This window comes from Spodoptera frugiperda, chromosome 6 (assembly GCF_023101765.2).
Source record: "Spodoptera frugiperda isolate SF20-4 chromosome 6, AGI-APGP_CSIRO_Sfru_2.0, whole genome shotgun sequence".
Lineage (NCBI taxonomy): Eukaryota > Metazoa > Arthropoda > Insecta > Lepidoptera > Noctuidae > Spodoptera > Spodoptera frugiperda.
Window position 1 is genome coordinate 101,107 of NC_064217.1, and position 22,776 is coordinate 123,882.

The following is a 22,776-nucleotide window of genomic DNA, read 5'->3' on the forward strand; positions in this document are numbered from 1 at the left end:
TCTTCGATGTTCTTTAAATAAATAAATGATTAAGTACCGCTTATTATGTATATTTATTTAATCAAACTGTATGAGGATGTAATCCTTTTACATGAAATAAATTATAAATTCTAAACTTCTATCATAATGATTATTTATTTAATTTTATTTTTTACCACAACATTACACACCTCAAAAATTGCCGCCCGCGTCATCCGAAGAACGAACGAAACGCTGGTAAACTAGTTCCAGTGACGGCCGTCGAGTCAGCCATGTTTCGAGCGCTAGTAGCTCGGGTGTCACCGGCGTGGAAAGACGCGTATCGTGCCTTATCAGTTCAAAACTCTTTACGTAAAAGTATCGATGTTTTTGAATAAAAAATACATAAAACGTAATTCGTGATAGTGAAAATTGTGTTCAAGTGCGACAAATCAAGTGATTCGACAATCAAAAGTGTGAATTTATCTGGTTTATCGTGGTTTTAAAACAAAAATCGCGGGTAAAACTTTTGTATTAACGGAACTGAATCGTGTCGGATTTTTCTGCTGATAGTATTGGGTTATTCGGTGAGTAGCGTTTTGTTATGGTGTTTAATGTTTCATGGTGAAATAGCGGTAAAACCATCATGATTGTGATACCATAGCGAAAATAGTCCGTTGATTTTAAAAGTTTAGAGGCTGTATCGGTCCAGGGGTGCTGGCGCATACAAATGTAAATAAGTCGTTGTCTATGACAGTTTTTGAATTTAAAATTCGATTCCTTGACCTTGTTAAGTTGTCACTCGATTTCCTGTCGCTAGGTAAAGGTACCTAATTTATTTTTCTAGCATTAATATTCTTTTGACTAGGAGAATAAACATTGCGATAACCAACCACATAGATAAGTATATAAATAATTACATAGTGACATTCCAGTGTATAGGTAGGCAGGCAGAGCCTATCAGTATCAGATATCAGAAAGCATCTACAACTTAGCCGACATAGTTAGTTACATTCAGAATAACGCAAGCGTATTTTTGTACTGAATTTTACATTCAAATATTATTTCGTCCTATTTAAAATAACAGTCAGTCCTTGACGACGGATCATTGTAATAGGTATCTAACTACATACCTACTTTGTAATTATCTAACTTAGTATACCTATCTAGGTACCGCTAAACCTATCGGCGACCTAAATATTTAAATGCAATGAGTTCTAGGACCAAGCAGGTTCCATTATTCATTTTACTATTTGTAGCAGGATCTTTTTCAATCGAGGGTCAGGCTAGAAAGTTCCAAGGTAAACTTAAAGTACGGCCGCCCTTACATGCTCTTATGAAGTAAGCAAAGGCAAATCCGGTTTTACCATTAACCATCCTTTTTTCGAATTCCTGCCGGTGTTAGGACGTAGGTATGGGTCAATTCTAGCTTATAGGTTTTATTCAAAGCAGGTAGGTAGTTTGATAACCTACCTAAGTTCTAAGCCGTTATTTTTTAATGTGTTGAAAGACTTTATTTAAATTAGGTGCCTGTAACTAATTCGAAGAATACTGGATGCGTGCGCATACCTGGATAGTAAAGGTGATGCATTAAGGTGATTTCTAGCTAGATATAATCTACCAATTCCTTTATTTCTCAATTGAATATTAGATAGTTAAGTACCTAACTACCTAGGTAAGTCATCAATCAATCAAAGTAACACCTTGTCATCTGCATACAACAACCGATGATCAAATAAAGTTTCCGATTTCCGATATTATCTTACAAACACAGAATAACTAGGTAGGTATCATAAAAAGTATGAGTACCTTGGCAGGTAGATAGGTACCGTTATATATTCTTACCTAATTAAATAACTAGATAGAAGGTTGCCTACTAATGGGCCCTCATGAAAGTACTCGAATGAGTCACTATTATTGCTGATAGTTACCGATAAATCGTCATGTATCGATCATGATTCGATTCTTAAAATTACGAGTAAGTGTAGCCTACCTATGACATGTTATGTTATTCGTCCCAATTAGGAACTCGTTTATTAAAAACTGCTTATGCTATGCTCATTACTAAATAATTGAATGACGTAAGTTTATTTAAGTATCGAACGCGATGTCGGTAATAGTAATAGACGATTAATTTTTAAAGTTTTTAGTTATTTCCTCTGTATATTTTTTAGAAAAATACCGAAATATTCTTGTAAATTATGGCTATTAATAAATTTTCCTACGACTAACTTGAAATCTTGATTATCTCGATTCGAATGTTATAGTCGTCTTGGATCGGTACCGTCGCATCGCTGAACCATACCTGTTTGTTGAGGTCACCGCCCGTGCCCGCACCGTGCCATAAGATAAAAAAGTTATAAAATTAAGTAAATTGAGATAAGAACGTTGCTCGACCCCGTTACTTCCATAACTAGGATTATTTGCTTATGTTGCAATTTTTTTGTTTAAACAATAACGTTTTTAGGCAACTGTAGTGATAACAATCTAGGTAAGTATATTAGGTGAAACAGGGTATCTCCTTATGTAAAGTTAAGCTAAGTCTTACTCAGAGTAGACTGATTAGTCGAATATTTTTGTCAAAATCTTCATTTCTACCGTGTTGTACATAGTTACTAATTATGCTGGAATGCGCTTGGCAGTTTTAAAGAATGCCAATAAAAATAAATATCAATTTTTAAGACCCTAAAACTCCTTTTATGAAAAGGATCAAATACAGTTCAGTGATAGCACATTATCGACAATTCACACGCTAGTAAGTTGTAACTTAGTAAGTGTATGCGCTTGCGCAGACGTGCGAATAGGACCGAGGTTGCTGACCGCTCTCCTTTACGTTCATAGCGTAACCTGAAATTATTGAAAGGACTCGCAGATTACGCATAACTGGAATACCAAGATCACAGATTGCAAGGAATTGAAGAATAGTTACTATGAATCTTGAAAGCATGTGGGGTAAGCGAGGCATATGTTTAGCAGCAGTGGACGTCTTGTAGTGAACTAAGAAATAACTAGTTAAATACATACAATGAAATAAAAATCTTGATTACCTATCTGTATGTGATGGAACAAATAATAGTTAATTGAAAAGGGAATGTGATGGATGAATGGATAAAAAGTAGCCTGTGTATTATTCCAGAATATAATCTACCCCTTTTCCCGGTCCCTTCAAACGGTTTGGCGTGAATGAGTAAGGTAACAAAATAAGTATAGTTACACACAACTCGTAAACCTTCGCATTAATATTTATAAGATTACGTAGAAAAGCTTTGAATATTCTCGTACACGCGAATTTATTTATAAATAAATTAATTTAAATTTTTATCTCGTAGATAAGAGTATTTTTTTAACTAGGAAGTGACGCAAATGTGCGACTTTGCGATAGTTATCTGAGCCCGAGTGATCTTATCTGCAAGTATCGATAAGTATTCAACCGCTGCAAATCATAGCCAAGGATTCAAGTACCTAATATAACTAAATATAGAATTGGAAATTATCTAAAAATGTCGGTAAAAAAAACTAACTAGGTATTTAGGTATCTAATTGGAAATATCATAATTAACTAATGATATATGACTTATGATGCTTCATGGAGAAACCGCGCCTAGTATTAGTTTTGATATCAATTATGTACAACCTGTTTCTAGCCTACCACTAAAACCAACATTGGTTATAATTGTAGTGTCAAACAAAAAAATCGTTTATAACTATTAGCGAAAGACAACCATCTTTTTCTTAGTTAGTCGGCATATAATAGTTACGCGGTAATTTACATATCCACATCCACGGACTAAAAATAGCCGCATTGCAAAAACCTGTCTTGCTCAAAGGTCAGGGAGGGCACACGGTAGTGACTTGCATGACGGTAAAGTGATGGATGGAGGGCTGGTATCGTCTAGCTTCTTAGTTTTAGCTTTTAAGGAAATTATCATAATGTTACTGGTCTATCCTTTATAATATCTATCTTAATGTACTTAACCTTTTTGCCTTGACTGATTTGACTGCGACAGTAGTTTGCGTAGTTTACCGCTAGTCATCAGACACTTACATGGCATAAAGTTATTAAATAGTTAAGTAAGTACGCAGTAAGTTATTTAACTATTAGTAAATCGTTGCGAAATTTAAATTTATTCATTAGTTATTATTATTTTTTCATTAAAGTCCAATAAACACCTAGTCATCTTCAGATTTCCTACCTACGTTTTTAAAATTCAATGTTTACGTTTAAAATCTAACCTTTCCTAATTCGAAAGCCACTCCTAATACATTCCAATCTATTTAAAATTCTTTTGTTAATAATCTTCACAAAAAACTTCATAAAATGCTTGACAGGTAGTCTTTTAAGGACTGCCTGTTCGACAGGTAGGCTAAATGGGTAATGTCAAGCTGCATCTAGCAAGGGGCGTAGGCAGATATCACATCGACACCTTGTTTGGTGCTCTCGTCTTCGCAAGGAATATTCTTATTGATTATTTATTGGATAGTTGTCTGATAAAGTGATGAGGGATAACTGTACAATAACGAGGATAACTATTGCAGTTGTAGTTGCAGTTATGTACAGCACTACTACATTAAGAGATAAGTCCTCAGTAGCGTAATATTCCTGCCAGTAGGTAGATAGTATCTACTTTGTCCTTATCCAAAGAAATACAAATAGAAAATTATGTTAGTTCTTGACTTAGCAACTTGAATATTGACTTTAAGCTTGCCAGACAGACATTTTTATGAGTTTTTAAAACTACGTTTTGGGTTATTTAAATAGTTTGATGTTCAATTTGAAAGATGACGCTGACTAACAGTGTGTTTAAAAAAGTTCGTTATTAAACGCCGATCTTTAGTAAACAGTCTCATTGGTTGTGAACTAGTCAATGAGGCTAATTTAAGTAAAAACAACAATAGCTTTTCTATTTAACCATTGTAAATAAACACAAAAACATCTTTGTAATTAATTACCATTTAGCATCCAGTTTCGAGTCAAACGACCAAAACTAATTTAAAACTACAGTTAAATTTTAATCGCCAGTAACTATTAGTCACCGATAGTTACTTTTTGCGAAACCAAATGATCTTTTGAATTTAATATCTCAAGTACACAATGACATTGCCTTGTTAACGGAGCCCGAACTGTCTGTGTCTGGATGTCATTTCCTGAGTCGATCAAAAACTTGTTTCAGCGCTGTTTATGTCAACACAACAACTTGTGGCTGAAGGTCAATGCGTATTGGTCTGAAGTGTACAGAGATAAATAGTGTTTCAAGCTCGTAGTAGATAAATCTAGACATAGGTGCACATACACCTATCTATAAATACCTGTATTTACCAATATCAGAATAGTTAGTTCTTTCTATTTTTTATATTATGAATCAATAAACGAGCATATGGATCTCCTGATGGTATGGTTGGGGGTTAGGAATTTAAGGGTTGTGGGGAATCGAAGATTGGGGAAGGGGGTAATTGGGTCTCCAGTAATCTCACTCACACAACGTAAGCGTTGTTTCACATCGGTTTTCTGTGAGGCCGTGGTATAACTCCGGTCGAGCCGGCCCATTCCTGCCGTAGCATGGATCTCTCACTTTGTTAGATTCTGTCTTAGATTGTTAATACTAGTATGAAGTCTGAATTTAAACCATACATGTATGTAGATAAGAATGTATGGCTCCAAACCCTGGCCAATTTCACAGGATTTAAGTAATACTGGCGAAAAGTGATTTTATTTAAAATCCCTTTGATATTGTAACTACTCGGTACAAAATATAAGACACCAAAAGTATACATCTTCTTATAACTAACTATTTCTTGTGTCTTATATTTTGTAAACGTAGTTGTGAGATTAACAAAACGTTGCCAAACTTATAATCTTGTAACAGTTGATTTACTTTCGTTTCAATACAGAATTGTTTAAAACTCACAGATGATAACGTTGATAAAGTTGAGTTAAGTAAGAGCCGTTCACTCACAAGGTCGGCTTAGTGCATCTGACTGCGTTTGGCGGTGAAAAAACCGGTTATAGTTTAATCGGCATTTAAAACGTGCATATAATAAATAGGTATATACGTTAAGCCTAAGTTTTAAAATAGATCACGGTTCTAGCCAAATCAGGTTTTCGTGAAAACTTTCAATAGCTTGAACTTTACGTCTTGTGTCATATCTACCTGATCCTTACCTAGGTAGGAGTAACTTTACATTCAGTCATGTTAATATGAGCCTGCTCTAATTTCTATATAGGAAGAAGTTCTGTAGAATGTAAAGGATCGACAAAAAACATAACTTTACCTATGTTAGTGTTTAACTTACAAGAGTACCCATTTAACACCTAATAAATTCTTTCGATTCGAATAACTTCCTTTCTAAACTAAAAATATTACCCACTGAAAGTATAAATTACAGGCACGTGAAAGAATTAACTACTATCGTATAGTTAGTTACCGCGATGTATTTTACGCACTGCTTATCACTTGATATTTTTATTTCTAAATGATTTGCAATTTAAATTGGCTAAATGTCGATGCGCTGGACGCTAGACTAGCAGACTAATGAAACTGTGGGTCAGTCGGTCAAAGGAGGTTACATTCACATGCGAATGTTTAGGTGCAATGTGTTAATTGATGAAATTAACCCTGTCTGTACGTACATATTGACTACAACGTCCACAACCGAGATTTGACTTACTTTTTGTCAATAGATTTCCTTTATTCATTATTTTGTCAATAGATTTACTAAAGGTGTCCCTTTTTTGTTGACGGAGAAACCTCCAAAACGCGCCTAGCTCATTGACCAGAAAGACTAGGGAATGTAAGATTTTTACCTCACTAAAATCAGCCCTGTAGCCACTTTACAGATAATACACGATAAGGCACCGAGTCTTCTAATTAGACCTGCTCCGGATCCCCTAAGGTGCAATGCCTGTTACGACACATCCGTAGGTACTAAAGGCGTCCTATCTAATAGATTTTTGCCTCAACCCAACTTCGAGAACGGATTGTTATTCAGATTCCAAAGAATGTGTAATTCACCTTGAACAACTGACATCTGTCTTTTACAAATCACGAATACGATATCCTTGTACCGAGCTTACTTAATGCAGCTATAAAAGCAAAACGGATAATCTAGTATAGGCCACATTTATTGTTCTTAATAAAACATACTAGGTACCTATATTACTATTTAATGACTATGTAAATCTCACAATCCTCACATACCTAGTTATGGCACGGAGTTTAATAAAGGTCCAAATGGGCGGTGTGTAGGTTTAATAGTCCAGTATTTTGGCAGACCAAGGAGGTCAAACTTCGCAACAATTGATACGAGAAACCATTAACAAAGCTAAAATGGAATCAAGGAAGGAAACTGACGCCATAGCAACGCTGTGTTCCAATGTAAATATCCTAAAAAGCTTAAAATATAACAGTAGAACGCTGAAACACAATCTACGGATATTAGCAATCCAAATTGAAGGTTTCTTAAAAGGATATTGTTTCCCAATTTATTTCTTAAGTCAAAGCAAGATAACTGCTTTAAGAATTGATTTTGCAATAGAAATAGGTATCTATTTGTCGATTCGAGACGTATTGTCTAATTGGAGATCGAGAACTCCAAGTTCCTACACTAATCTGCACTTGAAATCGAAAGGTTTTCAAATGTGTATAAACACCCATTTAAAAATATTTCGTTAATCTAAAATTATTCCCTTTTATGAAGAGAACCCCTCATAAAAGAACTTTCTGCCAATAATCCAAAAACATTATTCTTAGGATTATTAGGTAGATAAGACAGTACTTTTGACAAAGACAAAGTTAAGATTTACTGGTAGTCCTTTAGCTTTAGGTCTCTGTAGAGACGTGTACCAGCCACGTGCAGTTCTTTTAGGTCTTAAAAGGTACTGTCTCCCAAAGAAAATGTAAGGTGTCCACAGCAACATATGTAGCAAGTTGTGACAGTATGTAATTACTGTTACATAAACATTACGGCTATATCGTGTGTCAACTCACTTTCGACATCTCTTGCTAAATTATATAAAGATTGATTGCTTTGTTTGTGGCCGAAGCGGTTAGAAATGTAACGACAATCGCTTACTTTGTACTGACCCATAGAACTTTAAGTTATTGTTATGTAAGCTTAGGAATTTTAAGTCAATTCTTTTTTTTAATCACGACTTAAAGATAATCCGTTTCGTGATAGAATTGGTAATTTAAATTCTTGTGTTGTCTTTAAAGTTAAGTAATTGAAAAATTACTACAAAGTCAGTGCTTAGAATAATGTTTAGCCCTTCAAACACGAGTCATGGGTTTGGAGTATAAAAACAATATTATGATATAACTACTCTTGAATGTAAACAGACTATGGGTGCTTGACCTTTTGTAAAAATGTTGTCACCAAACTCCCACTCGTACGCAGTTCCTTCGACATACTCTTACGTAAGTACAACACATAACATGCATGTAACTATACTTGCAAAAATGCGATCAAAATTCGCAAACCGTCGCAGTCTTTATGTAAACCATTTTCGTATGCAAGTAAGGTCGTTAGTTACCACACAGTGCACCGAAATGAAAGGCTTGCCGGTTCGATTCCCGCGCCGGCACGCCGAGGGGATCTACTTTCGCCATCTGTCACATCTGCATACAATGAGCGACTATATTTTCGGTAGGGCCAGGAAAATAGCGAGACCCATGAACTGTTCTAACACCGTTTAAAGTACCTTTTACAAAATTGCTTAATTTTTAAGTGTAATAGCTCAATTGTCTACATTGTAACAGTGTTATACAAAGGCGAGTGTCATTTGTAAAGTGTTTTACTATTGTTTGTATGTTACATCATGTAGTTGCGACAAAACATACGATTGTTAAACGGTACCGTAACTGTTTCCTTTATTGGGTCACACTTAAACTACTGGTTATTTTACAATTAGTCTGTAGTATATCTTCAGATCTTTAGGGAAGGCGGCGGATAAGTGATTGGAAACAACAATGCGAATTTTATTCCCCGAAACTTGAGACAAAGAAGGTATAGGGAACTTTTCCTGCCATGTCCTCAGGCACAGATTCAGCCTACGTACAAGTTTATTCCTCAAAATTTTGGACATTGAAAAAATACTTAAATCATCGGTCAGCACTCGCACTTTTGATCATTCGAAAAGAAGACACACAGACAACATATCAAAATATCATTTTCTAAATCCGTCTCCGCTGTCGCTGCCTCTAATGCCCCATTAGCTGAACGTTTCACATAGCAGTGAAACTGTGCCACTGGTAGATGTAACCACCATTCACACAGCAGGTTGTGAATGGAGATCTCTTGATTGATTAATTGTAGCCAATTGGATCCATCTGATAGCCGAGACAGATGGCTTACGAGCGATTTGTAAGCATTTTAAATGGCATTGCTCGTGTTACTTATAGTACCGGCTGATGCAAGCTTAGCTTTCCAATGGTCACTTTGAAACCTTCGTCGGGAGGATATCAAAGAATCAAAACCGAATCAGAGAATTCCAAATCAGGATAGCTGTGTTATCGGAACCCAGTTAAACTCGTATAAGTTACCTAACTTTTAATTTTTAGGGAAAATGGTTGTTGATTCTTTCACCTTATCATCTTAAGCCTTTTTCAACCAATTTGGTGTAGGCCTTCTTCGTTTCTTTCCATTTCGTCCTATTTTGGGCTGTTAGCATCCAATTTTGCCCTGCCACCACTCCGATGTCATTTTTCCATCTCATCTGCGGTCTGCCAACAGGTCGTTTATCTTCCCACGGTCTCCACTCCAGCAGATCCTCGCACCACGAGTTCTGTTTTGGGCTATATGCCGCCCATTTTTGTTGATTCTTTAATACTTCTTTTCTTTTTTGATGTCTATGTAAACAAATATAACTACCAACATTTTAATTTATTTTGTTTAGATATTATGTAAAATTACTTCCCTACTTAATACATCTGTCTAGTCGAGTACATAAAGCACATAAACTTCTTTAGCCCTTGACCGGCAGTTGAAAAAACCAAATTGAAATGAATGTGTGGGATTGAAACGGCAATTAGCATGTACAGTTGTACAGCGATAAAATGTCTGTAGAACAACCCACGGCGCTTAAGGTATTACAAAATGCAGGGCAATTACAAACTGATGTTATCTCCTTCCTGGGGTTATCAGGGAAATATGTTGGCGGTAGATAAGCTCGAACACGTGTCTACTACAAAATAGGATGTTGGGCAATTTGTTTGGACTTTGCATGAGGTGAGTTAATCATCATCGTCGTCCTTGTGCCTCATGGCTAAATAAGCCAATGGTACAGGTTCACACTTCTCAAAGATTACTAAGAGAATCCTGTAGGTTTAGCTAGCATAAATCCTCAAATTCCTAACCCCCAAAAGGACGACAACGCATTTGTAACGCGTCTGGTGTTCCAGGTGATAGACACCTGGGCTCTTCCGAAAACTTCTGCTTTACATCCGATAACTATTAGGTAATTTTACAATTTAAAGGAGTCTGACGATTTAACGTTCTTCACTTTTCTTCATTAATGTTATAGTAGGTAATTCGAAGTCTGTTATCGCACAATAATATTGCTGATACATGGCTACGTAATTTCAATATCGTTATCAAATTAAGATCCTGTTGATAATATATGGCCTTTAGAATATCCTGATTGATATATTTATCTGGCAGGTAAAGTCTGCATAGATTTCCTTCTGAGTGTTTACACAGATTCAAAGTCTAGGTAAACATTAGACAAGTAGGTATATGTATGTATAAAAAACCTCTTTAATTACTTAGACAATATATCTAGAAACGTGTATGTACCATATATGTACGTAGAATGTTATTTCAGAGATTTATATGTACCTAATGCAATTATTTCTAACTAGCTGATGTCATTCTATTATATTAGATGGAAAATTTTACGATACAATCTGTCTTTCAAGTCATCCCATAACTACCTTCAAACATTATCTTTTCTAACTACCGTCCTGGCTTTTCTTAGTAAAATATTTACAACAGTGTCATTGCCCTCTGTGTGTTCCTGTGTGGTGTATAAAGTTCCCAATGTAGAATGTACAAGGAGCTAGGGACACAATATTAGGTGTAGTTGCGTCACAAACGCCTCCGAATGCGTACGCCTGAGTTGAGGTGACGAGGATTAGGGATGGCACCTGTGTTACTTAGGTAATATTAATTAATGCTTACAATTGTTGAATGTTTAACCTATAGGATGGGAGATTTAAGGGTGTCTTCACCGCAATCAACTCCCTGTGTTTAGATAATAAATTAAAATTCTCCTTTTCTTAGGTGAAACTACGTATTTGAAGGTAAAATAGTTACCTAGATTTTTACTACAAATCTAAATATCAATTACTGACAACTTGAAAGTAACGGTCATTATAACATAAATGGTTTTTAATATCCAAATAACATTTGCGGCATATTTTGTTTATTACAGTCACTGTTAATAAAGCCAAATGTGATTAACCTGTGATAATGACTGATAACATGAATCATGCTCTAGAAAAATACATAATTAGGCACTTTGTGTGATGTGAGATATTGTGATACTATAATATTAATTACAGATACGGTACATTTATGTTTATTTTGTATGTTTATCGCTTCGGATAATATTTTATATCTAACTATGTATTATAAGTATAGAGCAGTAGGTATAGCCTATGTTATCTTTACAAATTCCACAGTTTGCTCTATTAATCATTCTAAACTTATTTACGACGTGTAGATAAATCCCTAGGAAGTAAGGAGGCACCTTTTTAACTAGATAACGATTAGGTATATTTATTATCATAATAAAATTCTAATAACTAGGTAATTCCTTGTTTATGTTATGTACATCATTTCGGCGATGTGGCCGACGATGGAGCACGCTTACCTATTATTTATAAGCAACCTATTCACTCTTGATTTGAAGACACACAGGTTGTACCTTTTTGCAAATAAAGTGCAACAATGCAAGGAATTCTGGTCCTTAGTGGTTCACACTAGGAAACACAAAACGGAATGTTTCGTGTGTAACCAGTAGTACTACAATAATATTACTAGAAACAAACTTTATTTATTTATTTCCTAATGTTTTCCATGTCATTCTTACTGATTTACATCGCAAGCAAGGACGGCTGTTTATCAGCAAGTAATGCAAAATGGTTGCTTATCAAAACATTGACATTGGACACGCTGTGTTATCAACAAATACGATTTCTTGTGCGAATTATGTCATACAATATTATTTTAAATATTTACTTATATTAAATAAACAGACTGCCATGAAATATTGCAAAGAATATGCATGTTGTTTATGCTAATGGCATTCTTGTTTCACATTAATAAAAGGATTAAGTTTTAGAAATGCAATTTGATTCTGTCAAAGCTGTGTATGTGGTCCGTTATTTTGTAAAAATAAATAAAGAATTGTGCCATACCGTTATTTGATTAATTTAATTGTATGTATGTATGTGATCGTACACATAAATATTGTCTGTATTTTGAGTCATAAAAATACGGAGTTTACGATGGAATATTTCTGATTCCTAATGTCTGTAGTATTTTCTATAATTTATATTGTAAATATATTTTACTACCTATAACAGATTGTATGGTATTAATAGACAAATAGGTAGGTAATTATCGTAAAAACATTAATCGAAGTAACATCCTTTTTGTGGCAGCCCTATTACCTGCGCGCCCGCAGGTATGGCAGTAGGCGTGCGTTGGCGCAGTGCATTGAGCCAAGAGTTAGAAAAAACCAAACAATGCTGGCGCCATGCTTTTTGTTACCCACCAAATTTGTACAGGCACCTAAATTTCATTAGACGCTAATTTAATTCGTGTAAAAACAACAATACTTACTTATTTCTTTAAATAATACTACTTAAATACATTATCTTGTGTTTTAAAGTCGCGATAAAGAGTAGAAAGTCAAGGAAATACAGAAAGTATTTATAAAGTAATTTTAAGTTAGTACTACTCACGTATTATTTCCTTCCTGATGAACGTTATCGGTTAATTCATGATGTCAATAAACCTCGTTATCACTTGCAGTTTAATCGAAATTATTATTGGTACCGAAGTTAGAGAACCCGGTGCCTTTCATAAACAAGTGTTGATAATGATGAACTTAGAATCCCGCACTCCCTGAATGTGTAATCTTCAAAATCTAGGCGACATTTAAAAGCTTCCTCCAGTATACTAAACGTGTGTCCCGTGAAAACACACAATTCATAAAATGGTATTTTGGTACATTAGGCTTAGGGAGGGACTAAAAGCCTGCTTCTGCCTAGACTTCGAAGAAAACCTGTTGTGATGAGATATTTAAATTACGAAATTATAATCACCTTTTAAAATTGCCGTGATATTGCTCATAAATCAAACACAACCTAAGTGCTTTCGGATGTTCACTTCCAGATCTTATCTTCCAATTACTGCAACAAGAATATACTGCGACTGGCAAATTTGGCCAATTACACCTGGATTGCTTAGTTTGTCATTGCCAAGGTCACCTATAATTGAGGATCTAGAATCTGGCAATTTTAATTCGTCCGGCATCATCCAAATTACTATTGCATAACGCATGGTCCTGTGACGAAAGATTCTAAATAGCTATTCGCTTTGAAACTTCAGTCTAGAAAACAGTTGTTAGAAACGTATAACATGTTATTTTCACAAAACAACTTACATTAAAGTATAGGCAATGAGATCTATGTATTTCATCTCAGAATACTTAGCACAATGCTCCAATTACGAACAGTAATACTGTCTACCGCAAAAATGATATTTTTAGATTGCACCTATCAAATCGTTATTGTTTCAACCAAGTTAATTACGAAAACTAGGCTGGCAGCGATTTCTGAAAGTAGCAAACGAAAGCTCAATCGATTCGGGTCGGACATTTTTTATTTAATAATTTAATTTAATTATTCACAGCTAAGACAAACAGTTTTCTGTCAGATTTGATCTTAATCGTCATAGTTTGTAAATTAATGATGGATATTTATTATTACAAGCTGTGCTACTTGCATACTTAGCTAACGAAATATTTTGTACGATTAGCTATTAAAATAATGAAAAGTCTCACGCGAAAAGGCTAGAACACGGTCTAGATACAAATGTTCAGTACATTCAGCTAATTTGCTCACGTTTTCGCTTTGGTAGACGTATTATGATGAATCTAGGTCTCATTAGACTAAAGAGTTCTAGTGTTAAACGCGAACATGCAGACGATTCATTACTGAAACTCATTTGAAATGGTTTTGTGTCTGTCGGCTTTTCATCACGAGTTTTTGTTGCCATGTCGTCTTGTGTTTATAGATTCACTTTTTAATTTAACTGTCTGTATGTTATTAAGTTTTGACTTGGGAAATTAATAGGTAGTTACTTTAAATGTTACAAATGAGCGTGTTAATTAACATTTCCGGTAAAAAACTGGTGTGATTATCGTGTCACAGTGCCCAAGAAACGAGTTACCATAAATAATATTGGCAGTAACTAATTTGTAATGTGCGAAAGTGTACTTCCACTAAATAAATGATTAGGTGGGAACACCTTTTTGTAGATATTTGCCATCAGACAGAAGCTTCGCATAGCACAAGCGTATAAGGAGAAATGAGTAATAGTTATCCAAACTCATAAATCCCAGGGTCATTATATTACTAAAAAAAGCAAACAATAAAAGCACAATCACATCAATTGAATTGCCCAATTACAGGCAGGTCAACAAACCTGGTGTTAAGCAACCGGCGTTATTTTATTTTTTTTGCAACCCACTCTTATACTTATCTCACTTGCGAAATTATTTACAAATCCTTATCACGGTGGGTGTGGTGGCTAATTGAATTAGTGAACTTTATTGTTATGTAGACAACAGCATGGTAAACTACCCTAAAATCTCTCATTTCTTCAGTGGACTTTCGATCTTATCCCGAAATTATAACGTTGAAAATTTGGTGACAGATTGAAGTAGCTTAATACCTAGTTCTTGTATTCTATTTACATACAAGCGTAAAGTGGCTCTTCAGACAAGCTGTTGACAAACTCTTCGCAGTTTTTACGCCTATCATAAGTATTACATTGGCATTTTTATGGAAGTTATTTGTTTAGCCTTGACATGCAAAGAGTATGGCGTTTGTGAATTATTGACACTGTTTCGTGTCCTACTTAACCTAAATAATGTGTGAGGTGTAACGTAATTAATGTTTAACATAAACAAACTCGCTTGTGACGTTTAATCATTGGTTATGCAATCAGCAGATGACCTTTGGAAACTTGACATAAAAGTCTTGGAAAACGAAACTACAAAAGAAATATCACCCTCCATAGTGGACCCTGTTAAGCTTAGGCATAACCATACCAAAACACATTTTAAATAGGGGCCAAGCCACCATCCGTTTTTGTGTTCGCTAGTGTACTTTAGACTAATGAAGTCTGTATGTAACGTCCGTATTTACATATTTTTTATGGTGTAATAAACGAACAGACGGATCACCTGATGGTAAGCTATCGCATCCGCCCATGGACACCTGTAACACCAGAGGCGTTACAAGTGCCGTGCCAGCCTTTTAGGGGTTAGGAATTTTAATTTTAGGGTAATTGGGCCTCCGGTAACCTCACTGACACAACGCAAACGTTATTTCACATCGGTTTTCTGTGGGGCAGTGGTATCACTCCGGTCGAGCCGGCCCATTCGTGCCGAAGCATGGCTCTCCTGTAATTAACTTGTCATCTTTTCTTTTTAAAATCATAATCTAATCTCAAATCTGTTTGTTCCAGCATAATGACTATGTCGTGGTGACAACGGCGTGATGATGAGGCTCGACGCACCGGAGAAGCAGCACAGATACCACAATCTGTTGCACGACGACCATGCCAGTAAGTATGAAACCATAAACCATAGATATTATAAAAAATATAGCCTTATTACTTGTTACGCTGCTACGAAAAAATCTCTTCTTATACGGATGTGCAGTGAGCATTTGATCATCACCACGCTTGCTCGAGGCAGATTGGCTATTTCAGACAGATTTTAAGTTTTCTGGCAATATTTTTCTGCATGGTAACTTGGAAATAGTCTCGTGCTTGCATAAAGTCATGCTTTATTGTTTTAATTTTATTAAGCACCGAGCTACGAGCATTATAAACATAAATCTCCTCACACGGAACGCTGGCGAAGTAGACCGTCTTTTGTTTCACTTTTTTTTCATCGTTTTCTCAAAAAAGTGAAAATTTTAAGAAAGCTACTTATGTTAAATTTATTCACTGCTAGTATTTTTAACTGAAATAATACCGACGAATATGAAATATCAGTCACACGGTAACCACCTACATTGTTTTCAAACAAATCAGATATAATAATTAATTGTTAAGTCTGGTCAGGTCTCCTGTCGGAGATTCCCATTAAAAGTATTTTTTTTTAAGTTATATTATATTTTTTATAATACAGATTCATAAAAAATTGTAATTACAAAGGCACAATTACCCAGTGCGTCAGCTGTTGTAGTAAATATGTTCGTAATTACATATAGCGCTGACAATTTGGCAATCTGTGTAATTATAACTGGTAATTACCGTTTACGATGCTTATCGAGTAAAATGCAAAGGTCTCCAATTGTCATGAAGGCATAAAAGTCATATTTTCCCAAGATTGTTATTGTTATATGCCGACCATGTTACTATGTAGGTACTGTCGGGTAAGAAGCTTAAAATAATGGTTTAAAATGTATCATTCCATTATTTATGATATCTTCTTGAGGGTCAGACTCTTACTGACTAAAAATAACCCCGTTCCTACTCCTGCTCTTCGAGCCAGAACCCCGGTAAACCCGCTATGTAGTCCGCAGCTCCGGGTCCATTTTCCTTCTTAAGTTCCCTACATACATTCTTAGCCAATGAGGGACTATTAATGCACTCTATATACATTATACATACACGTTTATTTTTAGTGTCCGTTCTCATAATAATATTAACTTTGTATTCATTCATAAACCTTATTAAAAACGAGGTCGATCACACAAAACATATAACTATAGTTACATTAACTTGAACTTGGTGTGCAGTTAGTTTTTTTTTTGTTGTTACAGTTAGTTAATTATAGTTCATTACCATCACATGTAACAACGTGTTAAGTTATTTTATTGAATGTAACACGATAATGCTGTAATTATACGGTGCACGTAATTACATGGCGCAAAGTAGTCATTTCGGATTCGTCACTAAATGTATTTAATGGAGGCACTTACTTTGATAAGTCCTTGATCTTTGAAAAAGGTTTGACAGGTTTTGTATCTCGTTTTTGTCATACATTTTATTTAAGTGAGTGCATTAAATCATTTAGGTATAGAGATTTCAGTTATATTTGTCCGGGTCAACCAGGGGTTTCCAACCTTTTCTTCACCAAGGAATATTTTGTAATATTTTTGTTATTCTAGGAACCGCTATTTCTATAACTTTTTGTTTTGTAAGTAAAGTTAAGATCTTCTCCAGAATCGTGAGGTTTGTTCTCATAAAGCTGAATTTTATTTAATGTTTAACAGTGGTATTTTTATGAGGTGTTGTTTTGTGTTTTTTTTTATTATTTCGCGGACCATATTTTGCCTTTTATGTAAGACAGAGATACTGTTGCATCAAATCATCAGTTTTAATCAACAGTTCTTCAGTAACTAAGTTTTTATTTACGATGTGACTGTACACGATCGTAAGACAATGTCATAGGGCGAGGGAACTGACTGTAAAACGCACATACGTGGGAATCGCGACATACAATACTATGCTGATAACACGATATATGAACATTGAACATTTATGGGAAGCTTTAAATACAAACGCATAAATATATGAAACAGTAAAAGAAGAGAGAATCATTTTGCTTTTATTGTTATACTTTATAATAATACTAGTTACCTTCTGCCAGCGGCTTCGTTGGCGTTCCCGTGGGATAAAAGTATCCTATCACCCAAGTCAGCCCATACCCGCTCATAAGTCAAATTCCGTTCAATGGTTTCAGCGTGATTGAAGGACAAACAAACAAACTTTCACATTTATTAGTATGATACTATATTTAGATACGAAAGTGAATGATAACACTTATAGATACATTTTTATTTTTGTCATGTAAAACACTCAGTTTATCTAATTTACTTGTATTTCTATGTATATTGGATCAGCTTTCTCATCTTTAGTTCAGACATTTGCTTCTGATTATAAAGTCAGTCTAACCCGTCCACAAATCTGCATCAGCCTGCATATATTGTGACGGCAACGCTACTCACGGTACATTTCCATGCATATTATTTTGTAATACGTGAGCTGAGAATTTTCACAGTTTTCATTTAAGATACAAAGCATCGCCATTTGTTTACAAATACTGGTGCACTGGACAAATGTTGAGGAAACTTATTACCATTTGTGTAGATTCGAAACAGAAAACGTCACGAAGCGTTTAACATTGTTATTATAACGTGCCGCACCCGTATTTTCTGAAAGGGTTAGAGAAAATCTACTCTTGTCAGTACCAAGTACAATAACCGGTGATGTAATGTATTCTTACTTTCTTAATAGTCCAAACCACTAACTCCAAGTTTCTTTTCCACTTACTATCATATCAGTTTACTTAACCAAATTGGTCATACAAAAGCAAAAGTAACAATCTTGTTTTATTCCTCAACTTTCTCTAGTTTTATTGCATTCAAAACTTGTAAGTCTTGTAACGTAGGGGTCGTTTATCTAGAGCCAAGTCATATTTTGACCCATTAGGACAGACAATAACCCCTCATGCGCACCACACCTCACTTCCGCCGCGGTTTCCTGCGTTTTGTGTGCGGGAAACGAACCTGTGACGTTCCGCGTCGACGATTACAACCACTCCGTTAATGAGTTGCTCATCGATAGTATTTTTGCTTTTATTTTGATCGTTTCACCATTTTTACACCAAGTTGAGTCATGATTTCCAAAAATAAATAAAAGAAAGGTTTTAGCAAACACCCTGGCGATCCAAAAATCTTTTTGGGTACGAAATTTACATAAATATAAAGCACATTCAGAGAAAAGCCCAATAAGGAAAAATACGTCCCAAAAAGGTCATATCCCTTTGGTGAGATCAATAGGTCGTTGACCGATCAGTCCTTTGAATGCAACAATCTAATCCGGTGCTCACTGACCTCTGCTCTCTGCTACAGTCTGCATCGAATCGTGCGCAGGTTACCGCAGGTTGTTGCTCCACATCCATGCTCCAGAATCCTCCACACTAAACATTTCTGCAATTGAAACGCACCAACAATTGAATTAACGACTCATTGTCATTGTGCAACTGGTTGTCATCGGATACCGCTGTCGTGTGTAATTATGATTGGCGACCCTGGCCCGGTAGCCATGTTGCCAATATGGCCGCCCACGTGACGCGTGCGCCTTTGAGCCTCTGATCTGAACATAGATTTCAGACCAGATATGACAATTCATTGTTCTATTCGAGTGTAATTGCCTTCACCTAAACAAGTTGTCACGTTACTTGCCTGAATTAGAAGAGACACATGAATGTAAATGCACTTGATATAAGTATGTGTGAGCCTTCATCGTCCACTAATTACAAGAGCATACGTGTTATAAATAACTTCAACGTTATTACTGTGATTGTAAACGAAGATAGGAAACAATACAGCTCCACCATTTTATATTAGAAAGTCCTATAACTAAAATTACTTGCCGGAAGATGCGCAAACGCATGTCAATAAAAGTAAACGAGCAATCAACTGTAATGATTTCCTCGAGTCTTCAGAAACTTATGTAAGGTATAATCAACATGGAGTAAATGTCAAAGTGAAGATGAGAATACTTTTATTTCCTGGCACATACCGGACACAATTATTGAACATTTGGCTTAAAATCTGCGCAGGTTAATAACCACCGAATATGGATCAGGTTTCTCAATGACGCAATGACTGAGCCTCCTACTGAACTGTACCTTTTACCGCACTTTGAACTTTCTGCGTAATCTAGGTGTGAGTTTCCGCGACACTGAACACCGTTAGCCTCGGAAGGTAGACAATACTGGAGAGAATATCACGCTCTCTAGAGATTTCTTAGAAGATAGAAACTACACCTATCTCAATTCACATAAAAGAGAATTGCTATCACAACTTGCAAATGGTATTGTGGATGGAGACAGTAAATTGTTCGATGGTATATCAACTTTCTTTTCTTTATTTTATTGTGAGGTATCTAGTTTGGGATCTGTATCTATGACTATTAATTTTGGCCCTATAGTTTTAAAACTGATTAACAGCAATTGATCATGAGAGTGACAACACGCCAAAATAAAGGGTCTCAGCAATACAGACAGAAATCCTTTTTGGAAAATTCAAACTTTGATACAAAATATATCTCCAAAAAAGCCCATAAGGAGCTAAGGGACCCCAAATTAACCGCAGGAAATTATAAAATCTCCCTAAAAGACCGAAGTTCTTTGTCGATACCGCCATCACTGAGAAATGGCTGGGTGTTTATTGAAGCGTTTCAACTCGTGCGTGCGTGACTGATCGTCTAATTACTTATTCATCGCTGATCCATGGTCTATGCTATGGTGCCGGCGTTAACCCACCCAAGCATTTGTTTATTATGCTAATTTAATGATTGTCTACACTTTTTTGTCTATCTTTAATCATACAGATACTGGCAAGCTTCCTCAGACCGTCTAAATTCTTTATTAAGGTTGAAAATCTTTTGCTGGTATCGTGGCTGCATCTATAAATTCAATTTATGATAGGCACTCAATTTTCAGGTAAAAATAAAAATAATAGTTGGATTGGATAAAATTGCAATAATTATGTGGGATGGCGAATTGACTTGAAGAGATATTGAATGCTATTTTTTTTTTTTTGATGAGGCGGGAGGGAGTGTCAGACTCTTACTGCCTAAAAACCACCCCGTTCCTTCTCCTGCTTTGAGCCGGAGCCCCGGTAACCTTTTACGTTGTCCGCAGCTCCGGAATATTTAAATACCTGGGGGTCTTGCCTAGCAACTAGATACGGTGTCATTGAAAATACCACCACCACCACATTTTCTCGACTTGGATTTGGACTGAGTCACTCTCCTGTATACTTTTTTTGTTAGGACGAGCCCGCCACAGCCTCCAGAAACTGCTGTAACTCCCGTAAGCCGAGATTCACATTAGATACTACCTCCATTATACTCGAGATGGTACAGATCTTACTTCCAATATTAAGTCCATACTTCACTACATACAGGGTGTAAGCGGAACGCTCCCGAAAAACGCCACAAATTGTTTATGTTTTTATAATTTTAATCGTTTTTGTGTTTGTATTATTCATGCTATATTAACATTCAGCATTAGATTACAACTATTATTACTTAAAATAAACATTGAATTCTTTATTTTTTTAAAAATAATACACGTTTTTTACCATCACCTGTTTGCGACGTTTGGGAGCGTTCCGCTTACACCCTGTATAAAGGAAAAATCATCACCTATGCTATCACCTAGCTACTGTTTTAATAGTTGCGATTACGTTAAGTAGTTAATTAATCCGTATTATCCGATACAACACGATAAGGCTGCACCATTAGGATTGTCACTAAGCCTTAAATGCAATTAGTTTATGGCCGTTTATCTTTACTTAAAATAGGTTTTTGGTATATTAATACTTCGGATTTTTTCAAGGTCCCTTGTAAAGTATTTAAATCCTTTAAAAGTGGCGAACCTGTTGGCAACCATCAGAATTCCTGCCAAATCTAGTCCTATGGCCTATCCTACATACTGCATGGTATTTTACATACTGCATGTAAAATACTAACAGTGCGCCAACTATTTATATTGCAAACCATACTTTATCAGCACTCAGAGCTTCCTTTCGACCCAGTATCCCAAACCAGGAGGAGGAAAGATTTGGTTTGCTTTGAACCACAGACAAGACATGCATTTGCACATAGATTTTACGTATTTTTAGGACCATTTTTGTACAACAAGGTCAACAAGATACTAAATATATATAGTGTAAATTATTATAAATGTAGTACATTGTTATCAGAGTATCTACTAAATCTTGATTACACAGACACAGAAAAACTATTGGAAGTTTTAGTATGAATGTAAGATTAGTTTGTAAGTTGTTATTCTATTTCTGTACACATGCACCCAAATTGATAGTCTTGTAAGTGATGACCCGAAACACAGGTTTTTATAAACCTAGTTCGGGCAAGTCGCTAATTATACATAAGTCTAGGTTAAAAAGTAAATTTTCCTATAGTTCCTAAATATTGGTAAGTTACTTATTAAGTTATTCCTAGTGCACTAGCATAATTATTGATTAATACTTATTTGTGGCTGTTTCATGTAAATTATTTTGTGAAATAATGAAATAAAGGATTATTTATTTATTATTTATTTATTACATGATATTAGGAAGAGTTTTCAAAAAACGAAGATCTCAGTGCCTCATTGCCACCATCTTGCTATATTCACTCGCGCTTGCAACCACTTAACCAACAAGTCACTATTCTAGCTAAGTAAAAAAGCTATCTAACTATGTAGTAATACTTAAACCACTGCGTAAAAGCAACTCCTCTGTTACGTCAGCCGTCGGTCAAGGCCGGGTGGATCTGATTATATTTCAATTAGCACTCTGATTAGTTTGGCGAATGCAATCGCTTGCAAAAACCAGATAATTGTGCCTTCATTGTTGTCTGTGAAAAAAACGATTTTACGTGAATTTACATTTATTGATTACGATACTGCGATTGTTATTGCAATTGCAATGTCTATTGAATTGTGTCACAAAATCTAGTTCAAAAGTAGACTATGAATGGTAGAAAATAATATTATAC

At 35.4% G+C, this 22,776-nt stretch overlaps 1 protein-coding gene across 6 annotated transcripts in view; it reads left to right on the top strand.

Annotated features, from left to right (window-relative positions):
* The first annotated feature begins 257 nt into the window (after positions 1–257).
* Positions 258–22,776, top strand: part of LOC118267389 (echinoderm microtubule-associated protein-like 2) — a 64,832-nt gene continuing 42,313 nt past the window's right edge. For all 6 annotated transcript variants that reach the window (XM_050694269.1, XM_050694273.1, XM_050694279.1 and 3 more), the window contains exons 1-2: positions 258–545; positions 15,715–15,813. In XM_050694269.1, the coding sequence (XP_050550226.1) occupies positions 15,747–15,813 (67 nt within the window). In that variant the 5' untranslated portion in view covers positions 258–545; positions 15,715–15,746. The remainder of the gene's footprint in view (positions 546–15,714; positions 15,814–22,776) is intronic.